Source organism: Saimiri boliviensis, chromosome 21 (genome assembly GCF_048565385.1).
Source record: "Saimiri boliviensis isolate mSaiBol1 chromosome 21, mSaiBol1.pri, whole genome shotgun sequence".
Lineage (NCBI taxonomy): Eukaryota > Metazoa > Chordata > Mammalia > Primates > Cebidae > Saimiri > Saimiri boliviensis.
This window is the reverse complement of record NC_133469.1, coordinates 18,177,572-18,196,096: the sequence shown is the minus strand read 5'-3', so window position 1 is coordinate 18,196,096 and position 18,525 is coordinate 18,177,572. Positions and strand designations below refer to the sequence as shown.

At 41.7% G+C, this 18,525-nt stretch overlaps 1 protein-coding gene across 1 annotated transcript in view; it reads right to left on the bottom strand.

Moving 5' to 3' along the window:
• BPIFC (BPI fold containing family C) overlaps window positions 1-18,525 on the bottom strand; it is a 51,800-nt gene that overhangs the window by 10,669 nt on the left and 22,606 nt on the right. The window contains exons 9-12 of the mRNA XM_039463173.2: window positions 16,940-17,116; window positions 15,408-15,461; window positions 14,046-14,216; window positions 13,004-13,071 (exon numbers count right to left, since the gene is read on the bottom strand). Of these exons, the coding sequence (XP_039319107.1) occupies window positions 13,004-13,071; window positions 14,046-14,216; window positions 15,408-15,461; window positions 16,940-17,116 (470 nt within the window). The remainder of the gene's footprint in view (window positions 1-13,003; window positions 13,072-14,045; window positions 14,217-15,407; window positions 15,462-16,939; window positions 17,117-18,525) is intronic.

The window sequence follows — 18,525 nt, the reverse complement described above, 5'->3', positions numbered from 1 at the left end:
TTTAAGCTCAGTAACTCTGAACCACTCAGTGCTATGCTGTTTTATTCATCAGGTGCTATATAGACCTGAGGTTTAAAAAAAATGTATTGGCTTCAAAACACATACCAAAAAATCTTGAATAATTAAAATTAGTACATGCCTACAAAAAGTAACATTATGGCTATAAGTCACTGCAACTCAACCCCGTCATAGTTAAATATCATTTATATTTAATGTGAACTGTATTTGAATAAATGCAATATATCTTCGGCTGGAGTCTCCATGCATTAGAAGGGCTACAGCCAAAGAAGACCTTAACAACTGATAGACTTCCTCTTTCCCCGTCTCTTTGACCAGATACCTGATACCTTTTTTTTTTTTTTTTTTTTTTTTTGACAGAGTCTTGCTCTGTCAACCAGGGTGGAGTGCAGTGGTGCAATCTCAGCTCACTGCAGCCTCTGCCTCCTGGGCTCAGGCAATCCTCCTGCCTCAGCCTCCCAAGTAGCTGTGACTATAGGTGTGTGCCATCATGCATGTCTGCATTTTTTGTAGAGGTGGGGTTTGACATGTTGCCCAGGCTGGTCTTGAACTGCTGGACTCAAATGACCCTCCTACCTCATCCTCCCAAAGTGCTGGGATTACAGACATGAGCCACTGTTCCTGGCCCTGGGTTAACTCTTTGTAATCTCTTAAGATTTAACTCAGGGTTGCCTCCTCTAAGAATCTTTCTGTTACTGCATTTAAAAAGTGGGTATTCAGAGTAGAGGTAAGATTGCTCATACTCAACCAGTGTCATGTTTGTGCAAATTAGGCTTTGAGATTGTTTCAGAGTGACGACTGAGAATCAGAAAGAGAGACAACTATATCTGGTAAAGAACAAAAGGAATATCAGTGGCATGGAGGCTCGAACTGATTGTCTCCATGGAAAACGAGCACCAGAATCTGTAGAGCATCTATGAAGGCAGTTCTGATGAAATATGAGGGGATTCCTCCCTCTGGTTACACCACCTCTTACGATGGGCAAACCTATTCCAGTTTAGAAATTCAGCCTGCACCTGAGAGTTTTCCTTTCATTCCAAGTCCAAGCCATGCCTGGCCACCCCAAGACCGCCTGCTATGGGTGAGCTTGTCTGGGATTTTCTATGAACCTGGCTATCCTTTCTTCCTATGGACATACTAATTCTGTCTCTTTCCTAGTTCTCTAGGCATACTTACTGGTTTCGAGTACTGATGAATGCTTTTCACTAAATGCAGAGAAACAGGTAGAGCAAAGAGTAAACTCTCTCAGAACCCTCGGAGGCTGAGGCGGGCAGATCACTTGAGCCTGGGACTTCAAGACCAGCATGAGAAACATGCAAAACCCCAACTAAATTAAAAAAAAAAAGTTAGCCAGGCAAAGTGTGGCATGCCTGTAGTTCCAGTTCCTCAGGAGGCTGAGGTGGGAAGATTGTTTGAGCCCAGAAGGCTGTGGCTGCAGTGAGCTGAGATCACACCACTGCATTTCAGCCTGGATGACAGAGTGAGACTCTGTCTCAAAAAAAAAAAAAAAAAAAAAAAAAAAAAAAGGCAAACTCTCCTTGCTCGCTAGTGCTGAAAAGCAAGTAAGCTCAACTCAGGCCACCAGGTGGCACCCGATTCCAGTCCCTTGACCTTTTATCCTCTGCCAGATCCCTAACTGTTACTTAAAGTCCTGCTACTGGAAACTGATTCTTCCTGCAGAACCCTGGAGTCACTGGGGAGGAAGGGAGTTCACATAGCCCTACTTTGCAGACACATAAAAGTGTATCCGCCCAGCACGGTGGCTCACACCTGTAATCCCAGGAGGGTGAGGTGGGCAGATGGCTTCAGCTCAGGAGTTCAAGATCAGCTTGGGCAAAATGGTGAAACCCCAACTCTACAAAAATATAAATAAAAAATTAGCCCAGTGTGGTGGCATTCACCTGTAGTCCCAGCTACTTGCAGAGCGGAGGCAGGAGAATTGTTTGAGCCCAGGAGGTTGAGGCTGTAGTGATCCATATTTGTACCACTGCACTCCAGCCTGGGTGACAAAGTGAGATCCTCTCTCAACAAACAAACAAGCAAACAAAAGTGTAGTCTATTTTCACTGTACCCCACAAATATGTACAATTATTATGTGTCTATTAAAACACAAAACTTAAAAAAGTTTTATAGAAGAATTATTGCCCCAAATTGAAACCGGAGCTAAAGTGCAAACTCTTAAGCATGGCAAAGGCACTTCTGGGTGAATAGCAAATATGACCTAATGATAACCAGGTGTCAAGGTTAAGTGTCAAGATCGAGTGCCACAGCACTCAGCATTATTCCTCCAACTCTGTGTCCATGGCAGATGTTGAAAATCAATCCCACCACTCAGCACCTTTTGAACTTTTGTTTATGTCTTTGCCCCCTGACTCTGAACTCCTTGAGAGCAGAGATCCAGTCTTAATTATCTTTGTATTCCCAGGATTGAGTACAGAGCTTGGTACATTTAGGCATTTAGTGTTCACTTGTTCATTGATTGAGTCATCCAGCAGTTATCTACTGAACACTTAATATGTGTCAGTATTGCGACAGGTGCTAGAGATAGCAGCATTGCTAGCAAAGCTAGACACAGCCACTGTTCTCAAGTAGCTTACAGCCTAGTGGGGTAGCAGTCATTAATCAAATCATCCCACTAATTAAGGATTAATTACAATTGAGATAAATGCTCTGAAGGAAAGAAACAATTTCATGGAGTCCAAAGACAAAGGAACTTGACCTCACTTGGTAGATGTAGGAAGATTTCCAGGGGAGGGCTGCTTGAGCTGAAATATGAAGGATGAGTAAGCTTCAAAAGGCAAAATGGGGAAAGGAGTGGGGAGGGTTCCAGGCAGGGTTGCAAAAGTCCCATGGAGGGAACCGAGAGCTGGGAGAGCATAGCAGGGGCATGCGAGAGGCAGACAGGATTGGCCAGGCTCAGTTCCTCTGGCTGTGTTACAAGTTTCATCTTTATCCTCACAGCAAGAAATCCATGAAGGTATTTTAAGACAGGAGATGGTGTCTGTGTTTTGTAAAGAACGCTCTGGCTGCAGCCTGCAGAAAAGATTGGCGGGCCAAGAGGCTACCCAGACTAAGAAATGTGTGAGGCAATGTGAAGAATTTAACTTCTATCTATAATTATGAGGGATGGCAACAAGTCATTTGTAGGAGGTAATTAGAGAATGACACAAAGCGATGTATATTCAGGTGCTTCTTCATGGGTTTACATACCACACAGACTTGCTGCAGGAATTCTAAAAATGATGTGAGGCTGGGCGCTGTGGCTCACACCTGTAATCCCAGCACTTTGGGAGGCTGAGACGGGTCAGGAATCAGGAATTCAAGACCAGCCTGGTCAACATGGAGAAACCCCATCTCTACTAAAAATACAAAAATTAGCTGGGCATGGTGGTGCGCCCCTGTAATCCCAGTTACTAGGGAGGCAGAGGTAGGAGAATCGCTTGAACCCAGGAGGTGGGGGTGACAGGGTTGCAGTGAGCTGAGATCACAACACTGCACTCCAGCATGGGCAACAGAGTGAGACTCTGTTTTAAAAAAAAAGAGGTGTGAAAAGATGAAGAAACCAGCATAGGCTAGAGTTGTGTGTGTGAGCATGCATGCGTGTGTGATATGGGGCATATCATGGGGGGAAAGCAAGTTTCCCTTTGACAGAAGACTTTGTACACCCCTCTAGCATGCCCCCTGGCACCTAGTAGTGTTTCTCCCACCAGGCTATGGACCTGGAAAATAGAAACCATTGTCCTTCAGTGTTAAAAACGGTGCAGAGACATAACAGGTGCTCAGTAAATTCTTCCTGAATGGATGTATGGATAAATGAGCAGACGAAGAACACGGGTTGGGTAGTATTTGTTGAAACTGGCGTCACTTTGAAGGTGAGCCAGTCTAAAGCAGAATGGTCATTTTAGTGAGCTGAGGAAGATAAGGTTGGCTGACTTGAGAAGTAGGAGCAGTAGATGAAGAGCTGGAAAACCTCGGGGTGTGGATTTAATCCAGTGATGAAAGTTTTAAGGGAAAGAATGTGTTGAACCCATTCCACTATTAAAGGACCTTCTTGATGAGTAAGAGTTATCAGATGTTTGAATCTCATTGTTTCCTGCAGCCTGGAAATTCTGGAAGAAGCTTCCATTTGGGATTTCCTCCTGTGGCAGGGGCTACCCCACTGTGGCATTCTTCCGCCATGGCTTCAAGAGTAGCTCAGAGGAAGGGTAGAGTTGGGATCAGCCCAGATGCCAAGTCTGAGCTCCACTGACCTGTCCAAAGCATCACTGGGAAATGTTTATCTGCCCAAGCTTGAGTAGACTTAGGTAGTAATTCCACCTGCTTGTAGTCAGCGATATTTGCATTCTGTGACTATGTTGCTTGGGAGGAGTTGTGGGGTGTGTGTGTGTGTGTGTGTGTGTGTGTGTGTGTGTGTGTGTTATACATGTGTGTTGATGGTGGAGTTCAGTTTGAGAGTGTACAAAGCCTCAATCAATGCAATGTTAAAAGAAAAAGAAACTCCAGAGTTATAAATGGTTCAACAATAATGTGCATCTGATTGCCTTGAGCTTTGCATGGGATTAAGAAAAGAGGGTTAGAATTAAGTCATCTGGATAAAGACCCCAAAAGGGAAAGTGTCATTTAACTTGGCCTCTGAAGTAACCTAAAACATGTCTCCCATGTGGACCAAACTGTGCTGAGGTTGCCTTCAAAGAGAATTATGTTTGGAACAACTCTCAATTGTAGATGGAGCCTTAAGAGTCTGGTTTAAAACTCCACAGCTTTAAAAACCATCCTGACTTGTCATGTCTCTTGAGATCAATTTCTCTCTCTTATTTGGTCAAAATTTGATCTTAGAATGCGGAAAGAGAATGAAATACTAGTACTATAAGGAACAAATACTTCTTGATCAATGACTACATGCTGACTCTTGTACTAAGTGATTTACATACATTATCTCATCCACCCATCCAACAGCCTTATGGAGAGGTGTTCTGTTTTGCTGATGAGGAAACTGATACTTAAAGAGGTTAAGTAACTTGCTTAAGGTCACACAGGTAGCAAGTGGCAGAGGTAGAATTCAAATCCAGATATGCCTGACTCTGGAGACTGTGCTCTTAACTAGACATGCTCAAAGGGCTCAAGTGCATTATTAGAATTCCTAGCTTTTACTTTCTTTACCATTTCCTCCCCTTGATTCCTCGATGCAATGAGAAAAGTGCTGTGTGTTTTTTTCTATTTCACCACGACCAGTGTTTTCTCTTTCTTTTATCAATGCTGATGATTGAAAAAGGCCATGCTGCCTGTTTCAATTTAGCGTGACTCCATACTCATAGGCTTCCTCTTCCCGGCAAGGGTATTTATTTCCTAAATCTTTTTTTTTTTTTTTTTTTTTTTTTGAGATGTAGTCTCGCTCTGTCACCCAGGCTGGAGTATAACAGCATGGTCTCAGCTCACCGCAACCTCCGCCTTCCAGGTTCAAGCAATGTTTTTTTGCCTCAGCCTCCCAAGTAACTAGGACTACAGGCACCTGTCACTATGCCTGGCTAATTTTTGTATTTTTAGTAGAGATGGGGTTTCACTGTTGGCCAAGCTGGTCTTGAACTCGTGATCTCATGACCCACCCGCCTCTGCCTCCCAAAGTACTGGGATTACAGGCGTGAGCCACCGCAACCAGCCTATTTCCTAAATCTTAAGTCTTATTTTCTAAGTTGTAGCTCTTTGCTACATCAAAGACAGTATACTGTGGTAAGTAAGCATGGCTTTGAAAGCAGACTAACTAAGGTTCAAGTTTTGGCTCAGCCATTTGATAGCTCCGTGACCTTGAGTAAGTTATTTAATCTCTACAAACTGTAAAATGGAGATAATTGTACCTACATTTACGACCGTTCATTTAATCTATTGACATTTACTGAGCACTGTGTCAGGCCCTAGAGACACAGAGTTGTAAGATTTAAATGAAATAGTAGAGGTGTTGGGCTTGGCACAGGACCTAGCAGACGATAAAGACCCAATAATAAAGAATAGTCATGAATTATGCAAAAAAAGACTATTTCTCTTTTAGCTATTCATGGGCAGGATACAGGGGAGTGAGGTGTATTCTGAACTGTGGGACTCTGGAAATGGTCTTGTACAACTGAGCACTTCCTTGTCCTGGTTGAGGCTGGCTCTAAATTTGAAATCATAGTCAATGCCAATGGCTAAGAAATAGTCATTTTTTGGTACTATGATTCTTCTTTTTTTTTTTTTTTTTGAGACAAAGTCTCACTCTGTCGCCCAGGCTGGAGTGCAATGGCATGATCTCTACTCACTGCAACCTCTGCCTCCTGGGTAAAAGCGATTCTCTTGTCTCAGCCTCCCGAGTAGTTGGGATTACAGGCGCCCACCACCAGCCCCAGCTAATTTTTGTATTTTTAGTAGATATGGGGTTTTGTCATGTTGGTCAGGCTGCTCTTAAACTCCTGACCTCAGGTAATTCGTCTGCCTTGGCCCCTCAAAGTGCTGGGATTACAGGCGTGAGCCACTGCGCCCAGACTATTCTTTATTATTGGCTGTTTATTTTCTACTAGGTCCCATGCCAAGCCCAGCATCTTTGTTATTTCATCCAAACCTTACAACTCTGTGTCTCCAGAGCCTGGCACAGTGCTCAATAACCATCAATAGGTTAAAGGAATCGTCCTGGAAGGAGGTACTATTATCCCCATTTTATGGTTTATGGAGATTAAATAACTTAAGATCACAGCTATTGAATGGCTACCACACACTTTACTTATATTAACTCTCATATTTCTCACAACCTTCTGAAGTAAGCTTTATTACACCATTTTACAGAGTAGGAAATGGAGTCCAAGAGCGGTTTAGAAACTTGACTTGAGATGTCACAGCTAATTAGTGGCCCCACTTGTATCAAAATCAAAACAGCTAGTCTGACTCCAAAGCATGTGCTCCTACCACCTGTCTAGACCACCAACACTGGGTTTGTCCTCATTTCTGTATTTTCTGACCATGAAGCCAGCCCCAAGCAACTCCAGGAAGAGGCACATTCAGGCAGGGGATAGTTAGAGAGGCCGTGTTGTTCTGAGGAGAGTAATTGGAGCCCCCGTGTTCCCTGATTCTTCTCAGGGATCTTCCACTGATCCCCACCCACTTGATGCTTTTCCTGCTGCGTCTCTCTGACATCATCCAAGACCAAACCAGCTCATCCTGAAAAGCCTGGGGAGCCCAGGAGTGGAGGAGCCAGCTGGGGCAGGCTGCATGGGAGGCAGGGCTAAGGCTCCTGCTGCCAGAGCCCAGGGCTGTCATTTCAACACAGTGTCTGCTCCTCTGCCTTCTTGGCTCCTGGTTTGGCTGCTTTAAGCCTGAGTGAGGCCCAGCCCTCCTGCCTTGCCCCCAGGAGGCTCAATGCCTGAGGTTTGCTATAACACCCCATGCGGGAGCCACCTCAGGCTCAATGGCCATGGCAGGGCCTTGTGCTTGGAACGCCCCTCTGTTTGGTTTAATGCCCTGCTATCTCCATCTTGAATTTCTTATTCCTTTTTGAAAAGAGGCTTTGCATTTTCATTTTGCTGTGAGCCCTACAAATTATGTAGCCAGTCCTGCTCAGACACGACTAAGGCATCAGAGCACTCAACGCCTCCCCAGCAGAGAATCTGTAGGAGACTGTGCTGGGCTACAGACTACAAGCCAGGATCCTAATTTCAGGGTTCACGTTCATGAGGCCAGAGCACTCTGTGGACTCTAGGAGGCAAGAGGATGAATTCACGCATTTTCTGGCATGGTGTAAATGTATTAGCTTAAAATAGGTTTTTCAATTACTCCCATAAATAAACATAACATCCATTGAAGGTGCTGTTGCTTACTAGTATTATAGAAACATTAGAGATAAGGATCAGTTTGATTTAAGCAGAAAAGTGAACCTGGTCTCTATGCTTCTTAAAATCTGTTGTACCTCCTTGCCACAGGCCTGAAATTGAATCACTATTAAATCCTTCCCTGAGATCCTGCCAGTAAACCAGACACCTGCTCGGATGCAAATGCTGTTTCTACCTTCTCTATGAACTTGCGGCCTCAGTTAGCATCCCTGCCCCTGTGCCCTGCCCTGAATCACCCCCGGTATCCAGCCTTGCCTTTCCTCCTGGTCCGTTCCTCTTTGTCTTCCAATAGACTGAGGTCTCACCTGCATTCCCAGTCCTGCTGCTCATGGCTTATCTCAGATGCTGCCAATTTCTTACCTTTGCTTCCTTGCCCCCTCACCCTCCTGCTCTCTGGCTTTTGTCCTCTCTATTAGAACTGCCAAATAAAGATCACCCTTCATGACTCAGAGTTTCATCAGCCTGATTCCCTAGAAATAGAGTCTGGAGGCCTGAGGCCTCCATGTTGACTTGTGATTGATTGACTCCCCCCTGCTGGTTTCTCAATTCTTTTCTGACTCTGCTTATGTCTGTTTCATTGCTTTCATTTCTTTCTTCCACACATTTTGTCTGGGCCACCTGATCTTTCTGTAAATTCTCCCCCTGGTAGTCTGATTGATGACTTCAACTACCAGCTTTATAGGGCTGAGGAAAATGGGCTTTGCAGATGGTTCTGCTGAATGGCACTTAGTGTTGAATGATCTGCGTACATGGCCTGCTTATGCCCTTTCACAGTACGTTGCATGCATTTGACAGTCAGGCAGGCCGTGGCGCAGATCTTGCTAAATTTTGGGTTCTAGTAATGGGAGCAGGTTGTCAGAGTCTGGAGGTACCTTAGGAATGATCCAGTTCAACTTTATGATTTCACTAATAAGAGAACGGAAGTTCAAGGAGGTTAATAGACTTGATCACAGTCATGAAGCCTGTGAGTAAGAACTGGAAACTTGGTTCCTTAACTCCCAAAGCTTTACGCTCTTTCCTCACTAGCACACTCTATGAATTTGATAAAGAAGAATCTCAGTTTATATTGCCGTACCATTAGAATGTGCCCTTCTACTACAGAATTATATATGTATATATACACTTTATATGTTGACAAAATAAATAAAATATAGGAAATGTATTTTAAATATTTAAATAAAACATAGTATTTTATATATTTACATATAAATAATGTTTCATCTATTTATATGTAAATATATAAATATACTAATATAAATATATAATATATTAATGTTACATATAATATTAATATTATATAAATATTATGTTATAAATATAATATTTATATAATTATATAAATAATCTTTCTTTTTTTTTTGAGAGGGAGGCTTGCTCTTTTGCCAGGCTGGAGTGCAGTGGCATGATCTCGGCTCACTGCAGTCTCCATCTCCCAGATTCAAGCGATTCCCCTGCCTCAGCCTCCTGAATAGCTGGGACTATAGGTACACGCCACGAGGCCTGGCTAATTTTTTGTATTTTAGTAGAGACGGGGTTTCACCATGGCCAGGATGGTCTTGATCGCCTGACCTTATGATCCACCCACCTCGGCCTCCCAAAGTGCTGGGATTACAGGCATGAGCCATCGTGCCCAGCCTACAAATACTATGTCCCACATCACGACACTGCACTCTGGGAAATATATAATATTTATGTAATATTTTATGTATTTAATTTATATATGCATATAAAAAGTAAAATATATAAGAGAGATATATTTTGAGAGACAGGGTCTCACTCTATTTGTCAGGCTGGAGTGCAGCGGCATGATCATAGCTCACTGTAACTCCTGGGCTAAAGCAATTCTTCCCCCTCAGCTTCCTGAGTAGTTGGGATTACAGGGGTGCTCCACGATGCCTTGCTAAGTTTTAAAAAGTTTTTGTAGTCTATAAATGTAATTCACCACATAAACAGAACCAAAGACAAAAATCACATGATTATCTCAATAGATGTAGAGAAGGCCTTCGACAAAATTCAACAGCCCTTTATGCTAAAAACTCTCAATAAACTAGGTATTGCCGAAACATATCTCAAAATGATAAAAGCTATTTACGACAAACTCATAGTCAATATCATACTGAATGGACAAAAACTGGAAGCATTTCCTTTGAAATCTGGTGCTAGACAAGGATACCCTCTCTCACCACTCCTACTCAATATAATATTGGAAGTTCTAGCCAGAGCAATCAGGCAAGAAAAAGAAATAAAGGGTATTCAATTAGGAAAGGAGGAAGTCAAATTGTCTCTATTTGCAGATGACATGATTGTATATTTAGAAGACACCATCATCTCAGCCCCAAATCTCCTGAAACTGATAAGCAACTTCAGCAAAGTCTCAGGATACAAAATCAATGTGCAGAAATCACAAGCATTCCTATACAGCAATAACAGACTTAAAGAGAGCCAAATCAAGAATGAACTGCCATTCACAATTGCTACAAAGAGAATAAAATACCTAGGAATACAACTAACAAAGGATGTAAATGACCTCTTCAAGGACAACTACAAACCACTGCTCAAGGAAATAAGAGAGGACACAAACAGATAGAAAAACATTTCATGTTCATGGTTAGGAAGAATCAATATTGTGAAAACGGCCATACTGCCCAAAGTAACTTATAGATTCAATGCTATCCCCATCAAACTACCTATGACCCTCTTCACAGAACTGGAAAAAAAAACCTTAAACTTCATATGGAACCAAAAGACAGCCCACATAGCCAAGTCAATTCTAAGCAAAAAGAACAAAGCTGGAGGCATCACACTACCTAACTTCAAACTATATTACAAGGCTACAGTAATCAAAAAAGCATAGTACTAGGCCGGGCGCGGTGGCTCAAGCCTGTAATCCCTGCACTTCGGGAGGCCGAGGCGGGTGGATCATGAGGTCAAGAGATCGAGACCATCCTGGTCAACATGGTGAAACCCCGTCTCTACTAAAAATACAAAAAATTAGCTGGGCATGGTGGCGCGTGCCTGTAATCCCAGCTACTCAGGAGGCTGAGGCAGGAGAATTGCCTGAACCCAGGAGGCGGAGGTTGCGGTGAGCCGAGATCGCGCCATTGCACTCCAACCTGGGTAACGAGAGCAAAACTCCATCTCAAAAAAAAAAAAAAAAAAAAAAAAAGTATAGTACTGGTACCAAAACAGAGATATAGACCAATGGAACAGAACAGAGGCCTCCGAGGCAATGCCACACATCTACAACCATCTGATCTTTGACAAACCTGACAAAAACAAGCAATGGGAAAGGATTCCCTGTTTAACAAATGGTGTTGGGAAAACTGGCTAGCCATGTGCAGAAAGCAGAAACTGGACACCTTCCTGACACCCTTCACTAAAATTAACTCCAGATGGATTAAAGACTTCAATGTAAGACCTAACACCATAAAATTCCTAGAAGAAAACCTAGGCAAAACCATTCAGGACATACACGCATAGGCAAGGACTTCATGACTAAAACACCAAAAGCAAGTGGCAACAAAAGCCAAAACAGACAAGTGGGATCTAATTAAACTCCAGAGCTTCTGCACAGCAAATGAAACAATCATTAGAGTGAACTGGCAACCAATAAAATGGGAAAAAATTTTTGCAATCTACCCATCTGACAAAGGGCTAATATCCAAAATCTACAAATAACTAAAACAGATTTTATGAGAAAAAAACAAACCCATTCCAAAGTGGGTGAAGGATATAAACAGACATTTTTCAAAAGAAGACATATATGAGGCCAACAAACATATGAAAAAATGCTCATCGTCACTGGTCATTAGAGAAATGCAAATCAAAACCACATTGAGACACCATCTCACACCAGTTATAATGGCAATCATTAAAAAATCTGGAGACAACAGATGCTGGAGAGGATGTGGAGACATAGAAACATTTTTACACTGTTGGTGGGAGTGCAAATTAGTTCAACCATTGTGGAAGACGGTGTGGTGATTCCTCAAGGATCTAGAAGTAGAAATTCCATTTGACCCAGCATTCCCATTACTGGGTATATATCCAAAGGATTATAAATCATTCTATTATAAAGACACATGCACATGTATGTTCATTGCAGCACTGTTTACAATAGCAAAGTCCTGGAATCAACCCAAATGCCCATGGATGATACACTGGACAGGGAAAATGTGGCACATATACACCATGGAATACTATGCAGCCACAAAAAACGATGAGTTTATGTCCTTTTAGGAACATGGATGAATCTGGAAACCATCATTCTCAGCAAACTGACACAAGAACAGATAATCAAACACCACATGTTATCACTCATAGGCAGGTGTTGAACAATGAGAACACATGGACACAGGGAGGGGAGCATCACACACTGGGGTCTGTTGGTGGGGACCAGGAGAGGGATAGCAGTGGGTAGGGAGTGGAGGATGGATAACATGGGGAGAAATGCCAGATATAGGTGATGGGGATGGAGGCAGCAAACCAAATTGCCATGTATGTACCTATGCAACAATCCTGCATGTTCTTCACATGTACCCCAGAACCTAAAGTGCAATAAAATATATACAAAAATAAAAATATAAATTTAAAAAAAGTTTTTGTAGAGATGGGCAACTCACTTTGTTGTCCAGGCTGGTCTCAAACTCCTGGCCTCCAGCAATCCTCCCACCTTGGCCTCCCAAATTGCTGGGATTACAGGCAAGAGCCTGTAATATGGCATCTGGCCATGTTACGGGATTATATTCATAATTATTTTGTTCCCCATTTTATTGATATATTACTGTAATGGAAAAAAGAAAAGCTTGACAGTACACTTTTTAGTTAAGTATATACTTTAAAGTTATCTGGCCCATTACAGGAGAGGTGCTTAATTGACTCATGTTCACATAATGCTTAACTTCACTTTTTTTCTTTTTTTGAGATGGAGTCTCACTATCACCCAAGCTGGAGTGCAGTGGTGTGATCTTGGCTCACTGCAATCTCCGCGTCCCGGGTTCAAGCAATTCTCCTGCTTCAGCCACCTGTGTAGCTGGGATTATAGATCACAGTGTTTTCTCAATGGTCACTTTGTCTCTGGTCAGTTGACTCACTTATTACTAAGGTGTCTCAGCAGTCAAATTGATTGATCTTACCTGTTCAGAGACAAGGAGCAGACCAGTCTTTGTCCCAAAATAACCAGGCCAACACTGGTACTAGCAACCTATAGACAATAAAAGCATTTATTAAGATGAGTCAGTCTGTCCATTTTGGCTACCAATATAGTTTCCAATAGTTGAAACATTATAGGCCCAACTTTCCCTCTTAGTCTAAAGATGTTGGAAGTCCAAAAGACACTGGAAATAAATACCTCTGAAAATTCTCTCTTGTAGTTAGGGAAACTACCTGCAAAGAATTTTTGTTTGATGATCCCCTTGGAATTATTTTTTTTTCTCCTAATCTCTCTTCTCTATGTATGTGTGTGTGTGTATGACATTTTTATTAGGTTCATTATATTTTCCCTTCTATCAGATTGCATTTGGCCTTCATCTGCTCAAGTAAATACGAATTCTACCTTGATTGAATTATTTAGAAAAAAAAAGAAAGAAAAAAGAAAGAAATCCAGCTCTCTATGTAATGGAGGTGGTGGGAAGAGCATGCATGAAGTAGAGATTGGAGAGAAATTTTACAATGTATGAGAGTGTGAGCTGGCCTCCCATCCTGCCACACATACCCTTCCCTCAGCTCTGTCTTCACTGAGATGGGTCTTACCCTGCTGCATAGACTGGAGAGCAGTGGTGCAATCATAACTCACTGCAGCTTCAAACTCCTGGGTTTAAAGCAATCCTCCCACCTCAGCCTCCTGCGTAGCTAGGATGACAGATGCATAACACCACCATGCCTGGCTAATTTAAAAAACTTAAATAAATTTAAAATTAATTTTTTTTTTTTGGTAGAGATAAGGTCTTGCTATATTGCCCAGGCTGGTCTCTAACTCCTGGCCTCAAGCAATCTTCCTGCTTCGGCTTCCCAAGACATGGGGATTGTAGGCATGAGCCATCTTGTCCAGCCTCCATCCTCATTCTTAATCAATGTATCATCCCCACCCTCTTCAAACATTTAAAAGCTGCTGGCCAACAGTCACAGCAGGAGCAGGATTGGCATCTACAGTCTGCCCCACTGTCTCCCCAGACTTACGAAGTCCATGGAAACGATGGTTTCAACTGTGGAGTTCTTGGTTTGGGTGAGCATCATGATGGAGGCAGGGATGTCCAGGGTGAAGTTGCCTGGTTGTAGATTGATCACAGGAGGCTCTGTGGCCATGATCCTCACCATAAAGGGCTGGGACAAGATGTAGATCTCTGCAATCTGCCCATATTCCGAAAAAGAAATAAAGTCTGTGAGACATGAGTTGATGAAGGGAAATCACAAGGTTAGAATGGCCTGTGGTGACTAAATCTTACATTGTGCAGTTAGAATAGAAAAGAAGCTCTTTAATAATAATAACAATTACACACAAAAATCAAACGATGATAACAATCGGCAGTAACTGGACACAATACTTGATACTACCCACTGTGCCAGGGGCTTAGTGTATTATCACATTTAATCTTCACAAAATCCCTGTGAGGCAGATTCTATCAGCATCCCTGTTTTATAATGGAGAATGTCTTACAGAGGTTGACATTCTCAAGGTTCTAGGGGAATAAGTGGTAGAACTGGGATTCAAATCTAGGTCTGGCCTGGGCCCAGTGGCTCACGCCTGTAATCCTAACACTTTGGAAGGCTGAGATGGGTGGATCACTTAAGCCCAGGAGTTTGAGACCAGCCAGGGGAACATGGCAAAACCCTGTCTCTACAAAAAAAAAAAATAGAAAAATTAGTTGTGCATAGTGGCTCGTGCCTGTAGTTCCTGCTACTCATGAGGCTGAGGTGGGAGGATCACTTGAGCTGGGGAGGCGGATATTGCAGTGAGCCAAGATCATGCCACTGCACTTCAGCCTGGACGACAGAGTGAGACCCCATCTCAAAAAAACAGACAAAAACAAATCTAGGTCTCTCTGACTCAAGATCCTTGCTCTAAAACCAGGATGCTACATGAACATCTCTTTCTTCCAGGGCAATCCCTAGCTTGTAGGTTCATTATGTTCAATACTTAGTGTGTTATGAAGGCACAATATTAACAGCTACTTTACTAAAGTTACAAGTGTGTGCACTAATCCTTCCTTTAAGAATTAAATCCTCCATTTACATCAATAAATCCTTTATTTAAACAAATTATTTCAAGTGTGGTGGAACATTGTGAAAGGCACAGGTGATTTATTTTGGGAACTTACAATTATACTCTAACTTGTGTGCTCATTGCACTTCAACCTGTACTGTTCAGTAAATATTTCTGGATGTTTGATAAAGAGAAAAAACTCCCAAAAATAGACAGAGGGGCTTAAGCATGGACCAAAAATGAATACATAGAACTCACAAGTCTTGCAGAAGTAATTGCAGTGGAGTCTATCAAAATTGCAGTTTGAGTCTATCAAGACTCAAACCCTGAGCACTTACCCGGGAGAGCACATTGCCAAGGCCTTGAGAGTTTTGAACAAAATGGTTGGAAATCTGGAAAATAAAGTCCACCCGATGTCACTGTTAGGATTTTATCTGGATTGTCTACTCAGGGAAAAATGTAGTGTTCCCTATAATTTTCTGAATTGTGAAGCTGTTACACCATAAAATATTCAGTGTTTAAAGGTGACCCATCATTTTATAGCCCAATCATAGGGAATCCAAGGTTCAGGGAAGTAAAGAGACTTGCCCAAGGTCACACAGGAAGTTATATTTCTTTTAACTCTGGGAACGATAGTCTATTGTTAATAACTGTAGAGTGTTTACACATGAATTGTATGTATATAATATAAGAATTTTTTATTGATACATATATATGTATAACATTCTCTGTGTACATATTCTACAGTCATTAACAATAAGTCTTGTGTTATTGTCCTCACTTTTAGGGATTACTGAGATACAGGATGCTTACATAATTTACCTTTGCAGATGCATGATTTTCAAGTCTGCAGCTCCTAGAATCAGCTAATTCTCAGCATAGTAAGGTAGCCACTGCTGCAATACTTACCATTTTGAACATAAGCATTATAATTACTTATATCATTAAGATATAGAATGAGAAGATTCAAAAAGAGATGCTCAACAAAAGTTTTTAGCTGACTGGCTAGAGACAGTGCTGTCATTATAAAAAGGAGGTGCATGACAGAGAGTCAATGAATATCTGTATTATTACTGATCATTGTAGATAAACCAGCTATAATTGCAATGAGGATAACTCTTTATGTTAGCATAATACAGGGAATGATGATGATGATGATTAAAAGCAACAGTTATATTGCACTTATTCTGTATTGGGCATTGATCTGAATGCTTGACATGTATTTAAACCTTGTAATGCCCACATAATCTCTGAGTATGGAATTATTATTATCTGCCTTTTCCAGATGAAGAAATCCTGGCACATAGAAGTTAAATAAAGTGAAATTACCTCTAAGGTCACAGGCAATAAATGATGGAAAGGGGTCTTGATATTATCTGAGATTAATCTAGAACAGTGGTAAGTGGTGAAGTATCATGAAAAGACAATTTTAGCAGAACTGGAAACTTGACAAATCCCCGGCTAATACATCTAGAACATCCATAATCTGAATATCTGAAATTCAAAGTGCTCCAAAATCCAACTATTAAATGCTAACATGGTACTCAAAGAAAATGTTTATTGTAACATTTTAGATTTTGTATTTTTGGATTAGAGCTGCTCAACTGGTAAGTATAAATAATGAAAATATCCCCAAATCTGACAAAATCTGACATCCAGAATCCTTCTGGTCCCAAGTATTTTGGATAAGGGATGCTCAACTCGTAACAATGTTTATTCCACAATTCCTTCATTTCTTCACTGTCTTGTTGGGAATGATAGCCTAAAAAGGCCCAGGAATCGAAATTATGATATAAAAATCCTGTAACAGGATACTTATAAAAAGACTGAATGATGGTGCCCATTGACATCCTCAATTAACTTTCCTCACCTCTTTGGTGGAGAGAGTGACATTGAAAGCTCCAGCTGTGAAATAAGCAAATGATGCAGATTTAAAGAAATACTCGGCAATTCCAATGTAGAGCATGGAGTTGCTGCGTTCTGGGAGCACAAAAGGAACTGGTGAGAAGTAGGGGTCAACGAGGTTTTCCAATGGGTAGAATACACCCTGGGAGAAAACAGAGAGAAAGACCAGTGTATTAGGTGAAAACTCAAATTCTAAGACTAAGAAGGTTGACTCTCTGAAGTCAGAATAATTCCAGAAGCTTGGGCCAAGCATGGTAGCTCATGCCTATAATCATAGCATTGAGGTGTGTGGATCACTGGAGCCCTGGAGTTTGAATTGATTGAATGATTGTTTTTCCATGATCAACCTGGGCAACATGGCAGGTCCCGTCTCTATAAAAAATACCAAAATTAGCCAGGTGTGGTGGCATGCACCTGTAGTTCCAGCTACTTGGGAGGCTTGAGCCAGGGAGGCTGAAGCTGCAGTGAACTGTGACTGTGCCATTGCACTCCACCCTGGGTGAGAAAGGGGGACCTTGCCACAAAGAAGAAGAGGAAGAAAGAAGGAAGAAGGAAGAAGAAGGAGAAGGAGAAGGAGAAGGAGAAGGAGAAGGAGAAGGAGAAGAAGGAGAAGGAGAAGGAGAAGGAGAAGGAGAAGGAGAAGGAGAAGGAGAAGGAGAAGGAGAAGGAGAAGGAGAAGGAGAAGGAGAAGGAGAAGGAGAAGGAGAAGGAGAAGGAAAAGAAGGAGAAGAAGAATTATTCTAGAAACTCAGTAAGGATTAAAAACTGATAAGGCCTTCTGACTTCTTGACCAGTGACTATATTTCAAAGCTCGGATGATTCTTGAGCATACTTAGGTGTATCTGTTCACCCCAGGGTATAATCCAATGAGAATCCTTGTTCGAACGTTTCTCAGACAAAAAAGGAGGTGCATTTAGCTGGAAGGACACCTCTGACTAGTTCTTGAGGTGCCATGTGGTAGTATCAAGCACTTGACCTTCAAAATCTGTGTCTGCTGAGTACCTGAGGAATCATAGAAAGAAGAAGCCAAGAATCCAAATGGTTTAAAGCATTTTTGTGGCATTTTTAGCACTGCTCTTGTTAGCTATAGGGTGTTATTACAAAATCCTATCTTGTCCAACATTGAACTGAGTTGAAAGACTCTGGTGAGTGAAATATAAGCCAATATGCACTTTAAAAGACAATGATATTAGCTTTGGGGCAAAATTAAACATAAGCACAATGATTGTTTTTCTGTGATCAGTGAATACTGTTTCCATGTGCATAATTTCCGGTTAAATCCACTAACCTGACACTTAGGAATAGAAGTGCCAGTGTGTAGCATCTACTGATGTGTTAAATTCCAATAAATGTAGACCACTCTACTTGCTGCCTCCTAACCTCAAACCTACTCCTAGAGGCAAAGACATATGATACTTCTGAAGAGGGCAGACATATGTTGTACAATACAATCATTTGCCTATCAAGAAAACATTCAAGAGTCTTTTGAAAAGGTGTAAACATGAGGGAGTTGCATGAAAGAAAATTAAATTATTTGAAGAGTACGTATGT